General features: G+C 37.3%; 2 protein-coding genes and 1 long non-coding RNA gene across 3 annotated transcripts in view; 2 read left to right on the top strand and 1 right to left on the bottom strand.

Annotated features, from left to right (window-relative positions):
* LOC134801517 (lysine-specific demethylase phf2-like) overlaps positions 1 to 1,841 on the top strand; it is a 45,531-nt gene extending 43,690 nt beyond the window's left edge. Inside the window, exons 23-24 of the mRNA XM_063774129.1 lie at positions 506 to 581; positions 1,278 to 1,841. Of these exons, the coding sequence (XP_063630199.1) occupies positions 506 to 581; positions 1,278 to 1,357 (156 nt within the window). The 3' untranslated portion in view covers positions 1,358 to 1,841. The remainder of the gene's footprint in view (positions 1 to 505; positions 582 to 1,277) is intronic.
* A 2,557-nt stretch (positions 1,842 to 4,398) lies between these two features.
* On the bottom strand, positions 4,399 to 5,685 carry LOC134801542 (uncharacterized). The gene is made up of 2 exons (XR_010145687.1): positions 4,924 to 5,685; positions 4,399 to 4,829 (listed from the first exon to the last, which is right to left on the bottom strand). It is a non-coding gene; the product is annotated as an uncharacterized LOC134801542 (long non-coding RNA).
* Positions 5,686 to 8,263: 2,578 nt separating this feature from the next.
* Positions 8,264 to 14,243, top strand: LOC134801386 (facilitated trehalose transporter Tret1-like). Its single transcript, XM_063773917.1, has 3 exons — positions 8,264 to 8,396; positions 8,775 to 8,920; positions 12,996 to 14,243. Exons 1-3 carry the CDS (start codon positions 8,291 to 8,293, stop codon positions 14,229 to 14,231), a joined length of 1,488 nt encoding a protein of 495 aa, XP_063629987.1. The 5' UTR covers positions 8,264 to 8,290; the 3' UTR covers positions 14,232 to 14,243.
* Positions 14,244 to 16,913: the final 2,670 nt, after the last annotated feature.

The following is a 16,913-nucleotide window of genomic DNA, read 5'->3' as shown; positions in this document are numbered from 1 at the left end:
GCCAAAAATGAGACGCTAATAATGCGGAATCTCCTACGAATTTGCGAATATGTATGGCCAGGGGAATGAGATTTTTAATTATATAAATCGTATAATTACGTCATACCGATGCGACGTAGCCAGCCATAACATCCTAAATCCTAAGTTACAAATTCCAATATAAAATAAATTATATGCTTCAAAAAACCTTGCAATTAAAAATATACCTAAAATAATACAAAATACTTACCTTTAATCTAGGGTAATTCGCCAGTAACTGGCCACCTGTTAGTAACTAGCCACCCTAAACTAAAAATGAATTCTATTCACCTATAAACATAATTCATTTTAGTATAAGGTAGCTATTAGTTATTGAAGGCTGGCCAGTTATTGAAACCCTATACTAAAATGAATTCTGTTTATAGGTGAATATGATACATTTTTAGTGTAGGGTGGCCAGTTATTGGCCGGTGGCCAGTTACTGACGAAAAACCCTAAATTGAATTTCATCGAATTATTGTTTCAGAACGCGAAACGAGCGGTGCTGGCCACAAAAAGTAGGCGGCCCCCGCCGCCGGTACACAATACGCCAAATAACAAGAGTAAGCAATGAAGTATATCTATTTTTATTTGTAAACATGAATAAATACGCTGAAGGTAGGTATTGAATATTTTGAATTACCTATCCCCTATAGCCGTTCCTTTGATTCATCATCATCATATCAGCCAGAGGACGTCCACTGCTGGACATAGGCCTCCCCCAAAGAGTGCCACAATGACCGGTCTTGCGCCACCCGCATCCAGCGGACTCCCGCGACCTTTACCAGGTCGTCAGTGCATCTTGTTCCTTTGATTAGAATATTATAAATGCATAACCACGCTTTTGTCCCGGTTGACTACTACCAAAAAGAATAGATAGTATAGAGGGGTCCTGTCATTGTAAATTTTGTAGTCACTGTAAATTTACTGCCATCTATCGACACACGACTAAAACTCAAAATGAAAACGTATAAAGTTATCAAAAAATGTATATATATGGATAAATGATTTTATTATTTTTATATCATTTTGATCCATGTTCATTCACTGATATATGTGTTAAAATGGTTAAATATGACACGGTGTCGTCACGCCATCTAGCCGAGCATAGGCCAAAGGTGTGTGCGCCATCTATCCGAGAATGACTTTTACTTGAATTCCGAGGCACGTTTTTTCCTTAGACTTTATTCGTCTTATACGAAGATACATATGTCTTTGCTACTACTAATAATTGTTTAAATTTATATTGTCTTTTATAGATTCAAGACTGAAAAAGGGTATGAAGACGGCGAAGCAGCGCCTAGGCAAGATCCTCAAGATACACAAAATGATATATTAGCTTATAGCTCTAGCCACAGTGACGTCGGCGATCGGTATGATGCACAAATATATACCGGTTTTCGTTCATGCCATAGTCTAATAAAACATGGTCTTCTCTTCCCAGAGTGACACAAGCCTACGTCACAATAACATTGCCACTTTGTATAGCGCTATTGCATACTATTATATAGCGCTGTCGCATGATGACGTAGGCTCGTGTCAGTCACGTGGTCGGAAGAGAGTACCAGGCGGAGTATATTATTATACCATGGTTCATGCCAAACTTACATTTTTTTTGTGTTAACTTTGACTGTACTGTCTAGAATGTATGAGAGTCGAACCAAATTAACTAACAGACTTTGCAGTAACAGAGTGTAGGAGTATCACGATTCGTCGAATTTAAAACCATGAAAATTTGACGGTTATAATGGCACTTACATTTTGTTTTTCGGTGTAAAGTTAGCTTAGAATTGTGACGTCCCACGGGTAAAGGTACCTTATGGCGGTTGCCGCTTACGCTATTATTAACGTCGCTCCAATATTATTGCGGCGCTATGCGACGTAAGCGCCAGCCGCCATAAGGTACCTTTTGCCGTGGAACGTCACAGATTGATTCTAATTATTCATTATTTTGTATTTTTTTAGTATGTTAAATGTTAATATTTTGGTGTCAACTTTGCCCACTAAAGTGCCAGATGGAGTACATAATTATTTTTCATCGTATTTTCACGGAAACGTACGAACGTGTCTTGCTATTTCAGTCAGTTTCGGACAAAAAGTAGGTACTGAGTTTGACTGGACTAGCATTCTGACAAATACGAACGTTTCCGATAAAATACGATGCATAACAATTATGCCCTACAATTCACTACAGCGTACACGGTTTAGAAAGAATGACTATATTGTAACCCCATTATGAAGATGTGACAAAGCATCTCTCTTTCTAATGTATGTTCTATCACGTTGATCACACATTTATGTTAAAATTGTATTTTATTAAAGTTTGAGTGGGCAAAGGTAAAACAAGTGGGCAATGTTGTCGCTGACTTTATACGTACGAGTACGTACATTTTTATTTACATTTTTTGTAAACTTAATTTAAAATTAAGTCTGGCCGGGACAATGCAAAAAAGCATAATATCTATTAGAGTTAAATTCCATCTACGAATTTTGATGTATTCATTTCGAAAAGTATTTTTTTTTCTATTATACGTAATAAATTTTTCGTATTTTCACATATGCAGGGCATAATATTCTTTTTTACAAAACTTCACAATTGAAATTAGATTTAGTAAGTATACTAATAAACTAGAATACACCATCAAAATATATTTGTGCAATATACTGTGGTAGACGGACAATTAGGTGTATATTTTATATATAAAGTATGTAGCACGGACCAATATGTGTTGTGGGTGTGTGGGTTTCTGTCTTGTCTATGTGATACCACACTATAGTATTTTACACATAGCTTGGGTACGGTGACAGCCGTCATTTCCATACAATTTATAACCTTAAAATACAAAATATGTGTAAGGTTGTCTGGAAGAGATCGCTTTTTAGCGATTAGGTCGCCTGCTGTCTGCCTCTATCTTTATGTAATTAATAGGCAATATTAGGCAAAGCTCTGCGTAGGTGGCACCTTTGTGGCACATACAGTAAACAAACCACATTGACACATGGCCTACCGCGAAACAAGAAAATCGAAATTTCGTTATCTAATCTCTCTATCACTCTTGCATATTCGAGCGATAAAGAGGCAGATAACTAAATTTTTATTTTCGCTTTTACCGGTACCGGTAGGCCCTTGTTAACAAACCGCCTTGATGCATCAATGTCATATTTTATTGTCTCTGAAAACTTGTCAAAAACAGTTTAAGGCACAGTATGTATAAGTTAGTCTATGAATTTACTGAGTCGGTAGTGCTGCACTCTGGCGGCAGAACATTGCAGTAATATCCCCTATTGTTTTTCATTAAGCTGTACCTTTTTCTGAGGTGTGCGAATCAAGAGTATTCTATCTATCTATGCAAAATATGTATTGAGATGACAGCTGACATTGGACCCAAGCTATTTCAAAAATACTATAAGGTTAGACCAAGAAAAGTCTGCAACGATATTGATAGCATACGCAGTGCAAGTGTTATAATACGTCATAATGTCATAGAAGTTGTACGTTTAAAATAACACTTGCACTGCGTGTGCTATCAAAATCGTTGCAGACTTGTCTTGGTCTAACTATATCATTCTTCTTATACTTTTAAGAATATTTTTGACTTTAATACTTAAATATGAAGCGTTTCTGTTATTGGTTGTTCCAGAATAGTATTAATGTGTGGAATTAAATGTTCTAGGGTAATCGCCAGTAACTGGCCACCTGTTAGTAACTGGCCACCCTAAACTAAAAATGAATTATATTCACCTATAAACAGAATTCATTTTAGTATAAGGTTTCAATAACTGGCCAGCCTTCAATAATTAGCCGCATTATACTAAAATGAATTCTGTTTATAGCTGAATAGAATTCATTTTTAGTTTAGGGTGGCCAGTTATTGGCCGGTGGCCGGTTACTGGCGAATTACCCTATTCGCAATTTTATGTTTTGAATCTATAACCTTGTGGCCTTTATGTAGGTATATTTCGCTGTGGTATGAATATACAATTATGTTGATACACTAATATAATTATAGCTTATTCTTTAATTACCTGTCATTAAATAGGTATATCAGACATCATTAATTATAATATAATAGGGTAATTTGCCAGTAACTGGCCACTGTTAGTAATTGGCCACCCTAAACTAAAAATGAATTCTGTTCACCGATAAACAGAATTCATTTTAGTATAAGGTTTCAATAACTGGCCAGCCTTCAATAACTAGCTACCTACATTATACTAAAATGAATTCTGTTTATAGGTGAATAGAATTCATTTTTAGTTTAGGGTGGCCATTGTGGCCAATTCCTAACAGTGGCTAGTTACTGGCGAATTATCCTAGTCATTTGTGTCGTTTCCAAGCAAAAACTCCCACTTTTTCGCTTGCCATAAGGATGCCTTTACAGGTTATTCGTATAAGATACAAGCAAATCTCGTCCTTATGGTAACCGACAAAGTGGGACCTTTGACTAGACTTCGACACATTTTGGCCAAGTTAAAGTGCAACCAGATTTTTCATTAAAACAAAAAAAATATATAAACATACTGACTAAAAAAATATAAAAATATGAAATTGACATAAATAAACATTGACATTTTATACGAATTCTAGGAAATTATATTTTTTCTATTATAATTAGATCTGATTCGTTTTGTAATTCGCTTTTCTACTTATAAATGTGTCTAAATTATAAATTGTTATTTTAATCTGACAGATTTACTCAAATTGACTACTACCCGCACTTTTGAAATGAATTGTAACACTATGTGTACAGTCAACCACTTTGCTTCCAAGGCCACTGTAGAACCATGTCATATTGAATCAATTGCTTATACTGCCCTCCTAAGCTAAAAAGCGGTATTTGTATTCAATTTTCATTGAAAATACGTCCTTTTAGCTTAGGCGGGCAGTATAGAGACATTAGGGACCGTGCGTGTTGCAGGGTCTGCCATCTTGTGGCCTGAATCGGAAACATAAACATGTACATTGTCAAAGCAAGTGCTACCATCTAGTTCTCGTAAGTTTTCTTGTGCATAGTAGGTTCTGCCATCTTGTGGGCTATATCGGAAGCATAAACTTCACTTTTAAGCCTCGCGCCAAAAATCTGACTTGATATTGGACTTGATATTGGAGCGCCAAAAACGAGTGATGAACAGATGTCATATGTATGTCATGTATATATGTATCTAGTAATTAAAGCGACAAGGTTCTATAGTGGTCTGGGAGTCAAATTGGTTGTCTATACCTACGGTTATCGGAATTAAATAAAATCTGTCAGGCTAAGAATTGTATATTTAAGGTTTTTGACAGCTATGTCATTTTCGCGTATAAAATCCACATGCATCAATTTTAAAACAGTTTTAATGTACTATATAATTGGATGTTAATATAGGTCAATATGGCGAAGACAACAAGAGTCATATGACCGTCTTTTATAATAAATTTCATATTATATCTTTCCCTAAATTGACCTTATTTTGATTTTAATGCCTTAAAATATATCTGTTCCAATTATATAGTTCATTAAAACGTCATTCATTCAAAAGACATTATATTTTCACACCAGTCCCACCTTGGAATCACTGTAAATAGGCTAAATTACGAATAAATTAAAAAAAAGATAAAATTTATAAAAATTGTAGATCGTAATAAAGTCAAATAATACTTATTGAAGTTTTTATGTTACCCTTTAACCCTTTTCCAGGCCGGAACAATCTATGGTCGGTATCTTTAGGTATTTAAATAAAAGTAAACAAAATCTAAACTCAAATGCCTCCTTAACCCTTTATAAGGCCCCAGTTATACAGATATGCTACGCGAAAGTTAAATACACTACCATGTTTGTAATGCACTGGGGAACACATCTACGGCAAAAAAAAAACGAAATCATTAAGAAAAACATGTGGTCAATATATGCACTCAGCCTGTTAGTGCACTTGAGTTTTCAGATGATCTGTTTCCAATACACCTATTCATTGACATTGACATTACAAACATAACGTGCTCTGTACAGACTGGCGTTTAATTGACTACATACGGTAAATCGAACATTATTGTGTATCTTGTAGTGGGTAGGATTAATATACGAATATCACTGAAAAAAATATAATCTGTGGCCCGTTTCACGATACAATTTACAAGCGGAAGTCTCTTTCTATCAAGGAGTTAGAAACAGACTTCCGCAAAAAGTTCTAATTACAATACTTATCGATGTAGCATGTAACCTTTTATAATTTTATTAATCTTAAGTGGCAAATGATACACCTTCCTGACACTACAAACAACGTAGTCCAGTTATTGCAATTCACGATGGAGAGTGGATTTATCAAAATTAGACCTTGTCATCATACCAATAAGAGTCTCGCCACTCGCCATCGTGAATTGCAAGAGCTATAATTCAAATTATTAGATACAGCGACGTGTATATTTTTAATAGTATAATGGAAACAATGACGATAGCTTGCTTCCCTTGACAGGCATAGTGCACAAATTGACCACATACTATAAATTAATTAATTACACTAAAATTAAATACTGACCGAAAAAGTATGAATGAGGAAAGAAAGCCTGATATACTCGCTATATAATATCATTATAGTTAAATAAAGAAGAGGATGTTCTTCTCCGTAAATGTTTATTAACTAAGTGGTTTCCAAAATCGTCTCTGCCTTATAAAGGGTTCAGCCAGTTGCGGGTAGTTGAAAACATTACATGATGAAATAATGTAGGTTAAAGTCAGGTCGTTCAGTGACAGGACAAGGCGGTTTTGTATTTGGTTGGTCAACCAATAAATGTCGTAACTACCCGAAAATGTAGTTATTTGTTTATAAAAATTATGTGTTTACTTTTATTTAAATACCTAAAGATACAGAGTATGAAGTCTGACCGTAATCTGATCATGATCATTGTCAGGAGGGCGCTGTTATTCTCATCTATAGGATGACAATTCAGTATAGTACGAGTATGAAAAAAATAGTTCCAGTGAAATTCCGCAACATGGCGCGTGATCATTTATTCCTGGTCAGGCTTTCGAAGATTTTTCCAAAAAATCCACACATATTCCAATTAATCCAGCTTTGATGATTCATTTGTGAAGAAGTGACATTTCCCTAAAGATCTAATTGAACCTTAAATCGTATTGCTAAGGTTGAAACTCTATTGGCGCGTGTATTTTAGTATAAAATGGCGTAGAATACAACTTAGTTGTGATGCTCGAATCGTAGCATTTTACTAAGTAAATTCGCACCTAGGGGTGGTAACTTCGAGCTCTTTGTAAACGTCTGTGCAATGTGCATGCAGTACCTTACCAAAAGGGCACACGGGGCCCGTGCCCAGGGCCCCCATCCTCAGGGGGCCCCGAAGGACAGGCAGTAACAGTACCCATAATAAATAGAAGATCATAGTAGAAAAATGTTAGTTTAATTAGCTTTCTTTACTTTCCAAAATAAGGGCCCCAAATTCTTATGTGCCCAAGGGCCCCAGCATAGTTTAAGACGGCCCTGCATGTCTGTGTAAGTAATGCTATCAACCAGAGATACAGCCAAGGTTGCTCTGTATCTAACAGATCTATCTAAAGAACTGTTATCAACATATCTACTCTCAATATTTATACTTCATTAGACTATAGTTAAAGTATGTATAAGTGCGTGAGTTGTATTTATAATAATAAAATATTAAAGTATATTTGAAGAATTACGAGTGCAGACTGGAAAAAATCTGAAAATTTCAAAATGACGGACAAGAAAAGTAGGTCTACTCCATTTATGAAACAAGTAAGTTTTTATTACCATACATAATTATGATAAATTAAAAACAGTGGTTTGGACGGATAGAAAGTTTAAGGATCTCACGTTTGTGTGACTCTTAAATCATGTAAACAAACGAACGTAGGGTCAAGGAGGGAACAGTGGCTCGGTAAAAACAGGCCGGGTACAGTGGCTCACTCAACCTAATTTCAACACGAGATATCGCCTATTTGGCAGACTGTTTCCGCCTTGACCATGCCTTTTTAGGGTTCCGTACCCAAAGGGTAAAAAATGGGACCCTATTACTAAGACTCCACTGTCCGTCTGTTTGTCTGTCTGTCACCAGGCTGTATCTCATGAACCGCGATAGACAGTTGAAATTTTCACAGATCATGTATTTATGTTGCCGCTATAACAACAAATATTAAAAAGTACGGAACCCTCAGTGGGCGAGTCCGACTCACACTTGTCCGGTTTTTTACGCAGTACACATTTTAGAACAGCAATCCGTTTTCCTCAGTGCCTGGTGACTGCAGGAGTGAGTATCAACATGATCGGCTGCGGTGCCTTCTTCGGCTTCCCAGGGATCGTGTTACCGCAGCTGCAGGGCCCAGGGTCGCTCATCAGCATGACTGAGAACCAGGCATCTTGGCTAGGTACTTTCACTTACACCTTATAAAACAAAGTCCCCCGCCGCGTCTGTCTTTTTGTGTGTTTGTATGTTCGCGATAAACTCAAAAACGGATCTACTGAATGGATTTTCATGTGGTTTTCACCTAGCAATACTTAGAGTGATTCTTGATGAAGGTTTACGTGTATAATTTGCTAACCCGTGCGAAGCCGATCCATGTGCTCGTCAGTTCCATGTGCTCGTTTACATATGTACAGTCTGCTGCAGAAACGAGAGACGTGACCCCCCCGGCATATACTGATTGTATGCAGGGGGGGGGGGGTCACCTCTTTCTGCAGCTACACCTACACCGATACATACCGATACCTATACCGATTTGACTTTTGGTTTTTACTACTTTCAGCTTCTGTGGGGTCAATTCCTATGATCGTCGGCAATTTCTTGGTCCCATCGATTATGACGCGCGCGGGACGCAAAGTGGCAATCTACTGTGTGATCCTGATCCTAATTCTGAGCTGGTTCACCCTCACTCTCGCTACTAGCTATGAGGTATGCACGGGACGGAATGGGTATCCCTGAGATTATGTTTCCACGTCTGTCAAGGGCGTCGCCCCCTAGCCTAGAGGATAAAATTTGTAACTAAATGTATGCCCCCCTCCTCCCTTTGGTCGTCGGCCATATTAACATTAACTACCCCCACCCCCAAGCACATCAGCTGGTGACACCCTTAACGTCTGCCCTCGATAACGCAGCTCTCATTACTTCTGGACGGCCAGATTACACTAGACAGAGCGAGGTTTCCTGTGGGTCCAGCCAAGCTGACAATCTTGATAGAAAACTCCAATCGAAACTTAAACATATGGAAATAGTCACAGTGGCGGCGCGTGGAATTTTTCGCTAGACAACTCGGAGCAAAAAAAAAAACACCTACATGAAACACCTACATTATGTACTTATTTTTTCATGATAAGCGAAGGTAAAGTAAAGCGCTAGGTGTGTCCTTGAGTTCGTTCTTTTGCAGTTAGTGTATAACCACCTTTGCCATACTTGTCATCACTGACGTCACATAAACAGTGTAACTATGTCGTGTATGACAAAAGCGGATTCCTACTCCTAAATTCCTAACAATCCTAACTAATAAGTTTTTTGCAAAAATTTCAATTTTGGTACAAGCTTTTATCGCTGACTATACTTTTCTTACGACAGACAACTAATACTCATCGAGACAATTCTGAAAACCCCTAACACAATTAGGTTGCGTTGTTTCATCACAGAGTTCTTATGGCGACCTCCTGTCTCCATCATCAGATCAGTTCGACAGTATGATATTATTGTATTGTCAGCAGAACTACATACAGCTGCCAATTTTCATGACGCTACGATCCTTGGAAGATGTTTAAATTAGTTACCTTAGATTCCATTACATTAGTTACATACAGATCGTCCTAATAAAAGCTTGTTAAAAACAAGGACTGACCTTGAAACACCTGCACGAACAATACGCAACACTAATAACACTAAAAAATTCACTGCTTTAGTCTTTATATATAAATATGTGACGTTCCACGGGAAAAGGTACCTTATGAGGGTTTCTAGTTTCGGAGATATGAAATGTTTTGTAAAGAGGTGAAAAAATGCTCAATTTTTTTTTATTGTGTGATCTGAAACCTTAATGCGTAACCTTTGTTTACCTGTTTTTATTTTTGTTATAAGTTAGTTATAAGCCTAGTAATGTCGTCTCAGAGTTTAGTAGAAAAGGTACCTTATGGAAAAAAGATTGAAAATTCCCAAAAAAACTAGTCAATACGGGAAAAGAAGTTTGGTAGAGAACTGTATTAGCATTCTGCAAAACTAATTTGATAATTTCAGTTCTGGTTGGGGGGCCTCGCAAATATTATAACCGTACATCGACCGACATCACAAATCCAAGTAGCCTGCTATTATACCAAAGTTACTCTCGTCAAGTCTTTCTTAACTAGAATAATCTTCATTTGGTTTGGTCGCATGCAGTAAATCAGCCATTGGTTTGCTGAAAAATGCCAATACCCGACGCATTACCTTATGGAATATCTGAGGTCATTGAACCTCAATGCCGCTTATCTTCAATAGCAACCGAAATATATTATTGATAAGAAATAGACGATTTATACCAGGTTAACCCCAAAATATTATTAGTTTATCCTAACTGTTCCATCATCATCATCATGCCTCATCATGTAACTTAATCACAAGGTACCTTTTCATTACATACAAATTATTGGTCTTTTTTAAGATTATTATGACGAAGAACTAATTAAATTTGGGGCAGTTTAATGTAAATTAATATTTTCTATTCATAAAAGATAAACTGTAATATGATTGATATTTTGTAGTGATGTAGTATTAGATTTATTTCCATAAGGTACCTTTTTGTAAATGTATGGAGCAAATACTGTTATTGTTATGTAAGTTTAAAGTGGCATAAGGGGTTAAATATAGTATTTAGTTGGGGTTTTAGGATTTATTTCATTTGAATGACAGAATTTCTTTCATATGTGCTCAGAAAAATTGATTGTGTGTCACATTAAAAGTAAAAATATTCAATTTTGTGATTTTATATGAAAAAGTCAGAAAATACATTTTCACCTCTAAATCGGTATTGTTTTTTGCTTAAACTGTCTGTCAGTGTCGTTTTCTAATAGATAAAATTTAAATCTTGAGAGCTCATTGCAATCAATCGTGAAAATGAAATAAAACTTTATTTTCAAGAGATTGGTTAGTATACACATAAATCAGTCGATATCAAAAGTTTCTATTTGCATTACAGAACAAGTCGCAATATTTTTTAAATCTCAGATATATAAGGTATTATTATTTGTAGTCAACTATGTAACTTACTTCAGGAACATAGTTTTTTAGGCGGCTAAACTTAAAACTTCTCTATCGTAAAGTTGCTCATTTCACAACATTATTTTCAAAAAATCATATCTCTGTAACTACGCAACCTAGAAGGTTGATCTTTTGTGTTATCGATAGCTTATCTATTGTAGATTACTGGGGTATGCATAACTCCATACCCGCCATAAGGTACCTTTGACCGTGGGACGTCACATATATGCACACAACTAAGTAAAATCTCATTAAAACCTATAAAACTCTAATAAAAACAACAATAACAACAAATCTTGGCAATAACCGGAACGGAAGTGTTGTCATAATATTATTCCATTTTCACCCACGACCTACGGACTTCCAAAACCTATTACTACAAATTTATAAACAGTACTTTCTTCGAAGAAACCCTCGTTATCAAATTACCTTAACTAAACTTGCGACTCCATAATATTCTTAGATTTTGTAATAAAATTTCTTTTTTTAAAGGTTTTTTGAAAATTTTTGAAAAATGATAGCAAAATACAAAAAAAATTTACCCATTAATTCAATTCAATTTTTTGGTACGGCAACATTAACCACACGAGCGGCAAACGCGACTCGATTCAAAATTGTGAAACATTACACTCCAATATAAATCTTACCTATTTGTATTTAAGGTTTAAATTCAAATGAAGCATGGTGTACAGCACTTCGCCACTCGCGGACTTTGACTGTGTGCGTGCATTTTTCCAATATAAACCTTATCATGTTACGTTTAAGGTTTTTATTTAAATGAATAACTCGATACAAAACCGTGTTATTTTGATGCGTAAATACGCGGACTTTCTTTAGCGAACTTTATGAGCGTGTGCGTGAGTTTTCGTATGTGTGTGGTGGCTCATGAATGAATACTCAAGCTTAAACTTAGTCGCCCGCGCGCCCGCTATGATTAGTTGAAATTTAATCAATAGTGAAGCTTTAGTAAATCGTGTTATCGATTACAAGGTAATACGTAGTGTTTTCGTTATGGATATATATGTAGCAATAAATTTTAGGCAAGCCGGTGGGAATCGGGTTGTATGAAGCCGCCGCTACTGATTAGTCACGTGACTTTTCGTAACATCTATCGTCCCGATTTTTTTCTATTCATTTACGTTTGATTTTGTACGATTGTCAGCTTGGCCAAGCCCCCTGTTCTACCAATCTGACAGGGATTCCCTCTAGGTGGAAGAATTAGCTATTTGAAATAAGCTGAATGTAAGAACATTAACTGTTATAATGAAAGTAGTGGGCGAAGGAGAAGTGATGTGGTGTCTTTACTCTTTATGCCACTATTATATGTATATGATTGTCACTTATCCTATCCTGGAGGTTCCATAACGACTAATATTCGATATTTTTACACACTTATTTAGCTTCATTGCGTATACAGTATGTACTTATCTGAACTAAACCAACTGAACTAAATTTGTACCACTTCCCGGTATCTGATTCAGTTGATGGATTGTCGTAATTCCGGTGACAATGCAATAATATTCTAAAATGGAGGTGATCTGCTGATGCAGTCGGTAACACCAACCCAAAGGAACTCCTCGATAGAAAAAGACATTGAGTTTAGGCTCATTAGAAAGGCTCAAGCAGTACTCGAGAACAGTCAGCAATAAAAGAGTATCATAAAAAGAAATTGCCAGTTACTTGTTAAAAATATACTTTGTCTTACACTTGTGGTATGAGAAGTAACAAATTTTTCAATTCGCTTAATCTTTTCCAGTGTCTGCTAATAGGCAGGATGCTCCAAGGCTTCTCGTTTGGCATGTACATGCCAGTCCGCTCCATCTTCATCGGCGAGTGCTCCAGCCCGCTCTACCGAGCTGGATTCCTTTCCACCACCACCCTCGCACTAGCCGTTGGTTTATGCTTCGTTCATCTCACCGGATCACTCCTCAGCTACCAAATAACTGCCCTCTGCTGCTTATCCTTCCCTTTCATCAGCCTTCTCTTGACTATATATTCACCAGAGTCTCCAAGTTGGCTGGCGACTCGAGGACAATACGATAGGTGCAGAAAGAACTTCATATGGTTGAGAGGAGACGATGAAATACCGGAACTAGACAAGTTGATACAAACACTAAAGCATTTAGATCCGCAAGAAACTAATCAAAACAATAAATTCCGACAAATTATCACGGTTGTCAAGAAGAAAGAATTCTTCAAGCCAGTTTTCTTGGTGTCTGCCTTATTTATTATGCAGAATTTATCCGGTGGACCAATTATGGGGGTATACGCGGTAACGGTTCTAGGATTGCTCATGGGTCCCGAAGTTAACGCCAATTTCTGGATGGTGGCTTTAGACTTCCTGAGACTGTTGGCAGGTGGTGCGGCTATTTATCTAATTAACAAAGTAAGGAGAAGAAAATTGCTGTTTATTATAGGAGCTCTCAATGGTGGTAGCCAGCTGCTGATGGGTGTTTACGTGTTCGCTAGAACCAACGGTTATTTGCCCTTCGATTCTTTGTGGATCCCTGGTATATTGGTCAGCGTTCAAATGATGGCTCTGTCGTTGGGAATGCAGCCGCTGCCGGCCGTGATCGCTGGTGAGGTATTCCCATTGCAGAACAGGGGTCTAGCAGGAAGTTTCGGGTTAGTAACGCAGTGTCTGTCTGTACTTATAGTTCTGAAGACATTTCCTGGTCTGCTATCTTCCATGGGTCTGGAAGGAACATACGCTGTGTACTCTGGGGTTATAGCGGCGTGTCTGGCTGTGGCGTGGGTGCTGCTGCCGGAGACGAGCGGACGGACTTTGCAGCAGATTGAGGAACACTTCAGGGGGGCTCCGCTCCCGGATCTTGAGGCTCACGTTAGGGAGTCAGTCCTTTTGAATGAGAAGCCGAATGGTGTAGATAAAAAAAACACCGCACAGCTCACAGACACTGAAGATAATGCTACGAAAAAGGAACCGTTAAGAGAATTTGATGAAAATTTGTCGAATGGAAAACCAGTTCAGTAAAACTAGTCAGAAACAAAATTAAACGCTGACATGCGATGGAGAGGCTAAAACAACGTGTACTGACTGTGACCACACTGAAGAACAGAGGGCCTACCGCGAACCATGTTCGACGTGTTGCCTCCCTATCATACTTACGTACGAATTTACAAGTGCGACAGAGAGGCAACACGTCGAACGTGGTTCGCGGTTGGCCCTCAGAATTGCTTCCGAAGAGCGATGCCGCGCATCATTAGAGGAAGGTATCTACTGAGTGAGACTTTGCGATTGTAAATTGGCTAGTAGCTAATAAAATTAGAAAAACCAATACAATTGTGAATAAAAATCAAGTAACTATATATATTACTAGGTATTTATTTCGAATCAGAGGCAACCGATCGACCATTCAACCAAATCAAAAGTATATTAGGTAGGTACCATCCTAACCAACGAAAGATATATTAGTGAAAGAACAAATGGCGTTCTAAAAGTTTTAATCCTGTGTCAAAAGATGGCAGTAAATTTACTATTTATGACTACAAAATTTACTTTTGACAATACGCTTCTATACTCAATTCTCTTTGGCATAATGTAAGGAGCTGTACAGCGCCATCTACATTAGTTGTGAGCATAAAGCACAGATTTTACATATCTAATACGATAATTCATTTTTGCATACACATTTTTGCCTCATTGAATGTATCAACTACCGATATATGCCGTCGGAATGTTTCCAAAATTGCGAAATTTCCACATTGAATAATATCAGAACTTCTCATATTTTTGTATGAGGATCGAAATTTAGCGTTTTCAATATGAAATTTTCCTTATTTACGAAATTTTCCTGAAATACCCGATATATTTTCCAACTACTTATTTAAATATAAACTTTCCGCAAACTTGCACATCTGCATTATAAACACAGATTAATTAAAACCAAAATATTACTTTGCTAATCCGCGAAAAGATAACGTGCTAGTCAATCAGTGCTAACCCGTTATACTTACTTGCGTATTTTTACATGCAATTAATATTCCCACCCTCCCACCGCAAAAATAAATACGCAAATAAATATAGGAGGTGGGAGGGTGGGAATATTAATTGCATGTAAAAATACGCAAGTAAGTATAACGGGTTAGCACTGATTGACTAGCACGTTATCTTTTCGCGGATTAGCAAAGTAATATTTTGGTTTTAATTAGTATGGATTTCCGCAAAGTAACGCCTGATTCTATTCACTATTTTTAAACACAGATTTTTTGTAAATTTCTTATGGTTCGTTTTTTTAGCATTACAAAAAAGGTAAACAATCTTGATGTGTCTTTTAATTGAAAAACACGTTTTAAAAATAAGTCACGGCAAATATGTACAATGTTCAAAATCATTTATTTACGTACAATATATATACAGAGGTACTACTAAACGAAATTAATAACTAGCTTAAATCTAAAATAGGCCCTTGAGGCATTGTACCAAGGATGCTGGCGGCATTTCCTCGCTGTATCGCAATGCAATGATACGTTGTGCGAGGTAGCCGCCAGCTCTTCGGTCACCAGTTACGTCAACCAGACGCTTCGCGATTTCTGCGAACAACTTATGCGCGCTGGGACCCCATGGACCTAGAGTTTCAACTCCAAATGGTACAAAATGGTACTCTCTACCGAGGCTCTTATATTTGTTACGTTTTAGAATTTCGGCGCTTTCCGCCGCTCCGCCCGCTTTTACAGTAGTCCGTTGGAGGTGGGACGGTGCCAGTGTGTCTACGCAGGTAGCATCCCACACCAACATCCGTCCCAAGCTCCAAGGAACCAAAGACACGAGTCGCAAACCAGTCGCCAGTCTAAGGGAGGCCGGATCCAGGAAAGCACCAGTATTGGGCGAAGGATGGGCATGTAGCCAGTAACCGGCTTCCCGGGCTCCGACCGCCAAAAGCCTCGCGCGGTCTGGACCTGTACAGTTGTTTAGGAGAGTATTGTAAGTTAAATCACAGTAAACATTATCCCAACTCCTTTGTGAATTTGGGTTGTCTGGAAATTGTTTGCCTGGGCAAGCAATTATAAAGCATTTTTGGCGTCCTCAGAGCCCGCGATCTCACAGTTTGTGGGCAAAGCCCTTAGTATATTTCCTATGAGACCAGACGTGAATTATGAATCTAATACGATCATTAATATTCTTCTGCTTTCATAAGCAAATTGCTATTAGCAAAGACATATGTAACTCCGTATAAGATGAATAAAGTCTAAGGAAAAAACTTACCTCGGAAATCAAGAAAAAGTCATTCTCGGATAGATGGCGCACACACCTTTGGCCTATGGTCGGCTAGATGGCGTGACGACACCGTTTCATATTTAACAATTTTAACACATAGATGTCAGTGAATGAACATGGGTCAAAATGATATAAAAATAATAAATGATTTATCCATATATATACATTTTATTGATAATTTTATACGTTTTCATTTTGAGTTTTAGTCGTGTGTCGATAGATGGCAGTAAATTTACTGTGACTACAAAATTTACTATGACAGGACCCCTCTATACTATCTATTCTCTTTGGTAATAGTTACTGATTTTTAAAAAGCGTTTTTCAGTTAAAAGGGGTACGTATTACAATGTTTAAAATTAAAAAAAACTAACGTTAAATAACCTACGTTCAAAATACCTAAAATCTAAATACCTCATGATTTTAAATACCTAAGCAAGT

The sequence above is a fragment of the Cydia splendana genome, chromosome 22 (assembly GCF_910591565.1).
Source record: "Cydia splendana chromosome 22, ilCydSple1.2, whole genome shotgun sequence".
In the NCBI taxonomy this organism is placed as follows: Eukaryota; Metazoa; Arthropoda; class Insecta; order Lepidoptera; family Tortricidae; genus Cydia; species Cydia splendana.
Note: the sequence above shows the minus strand (reverse complement) of the source record. Positions and strands in the feature narration are given on the sequence as shown.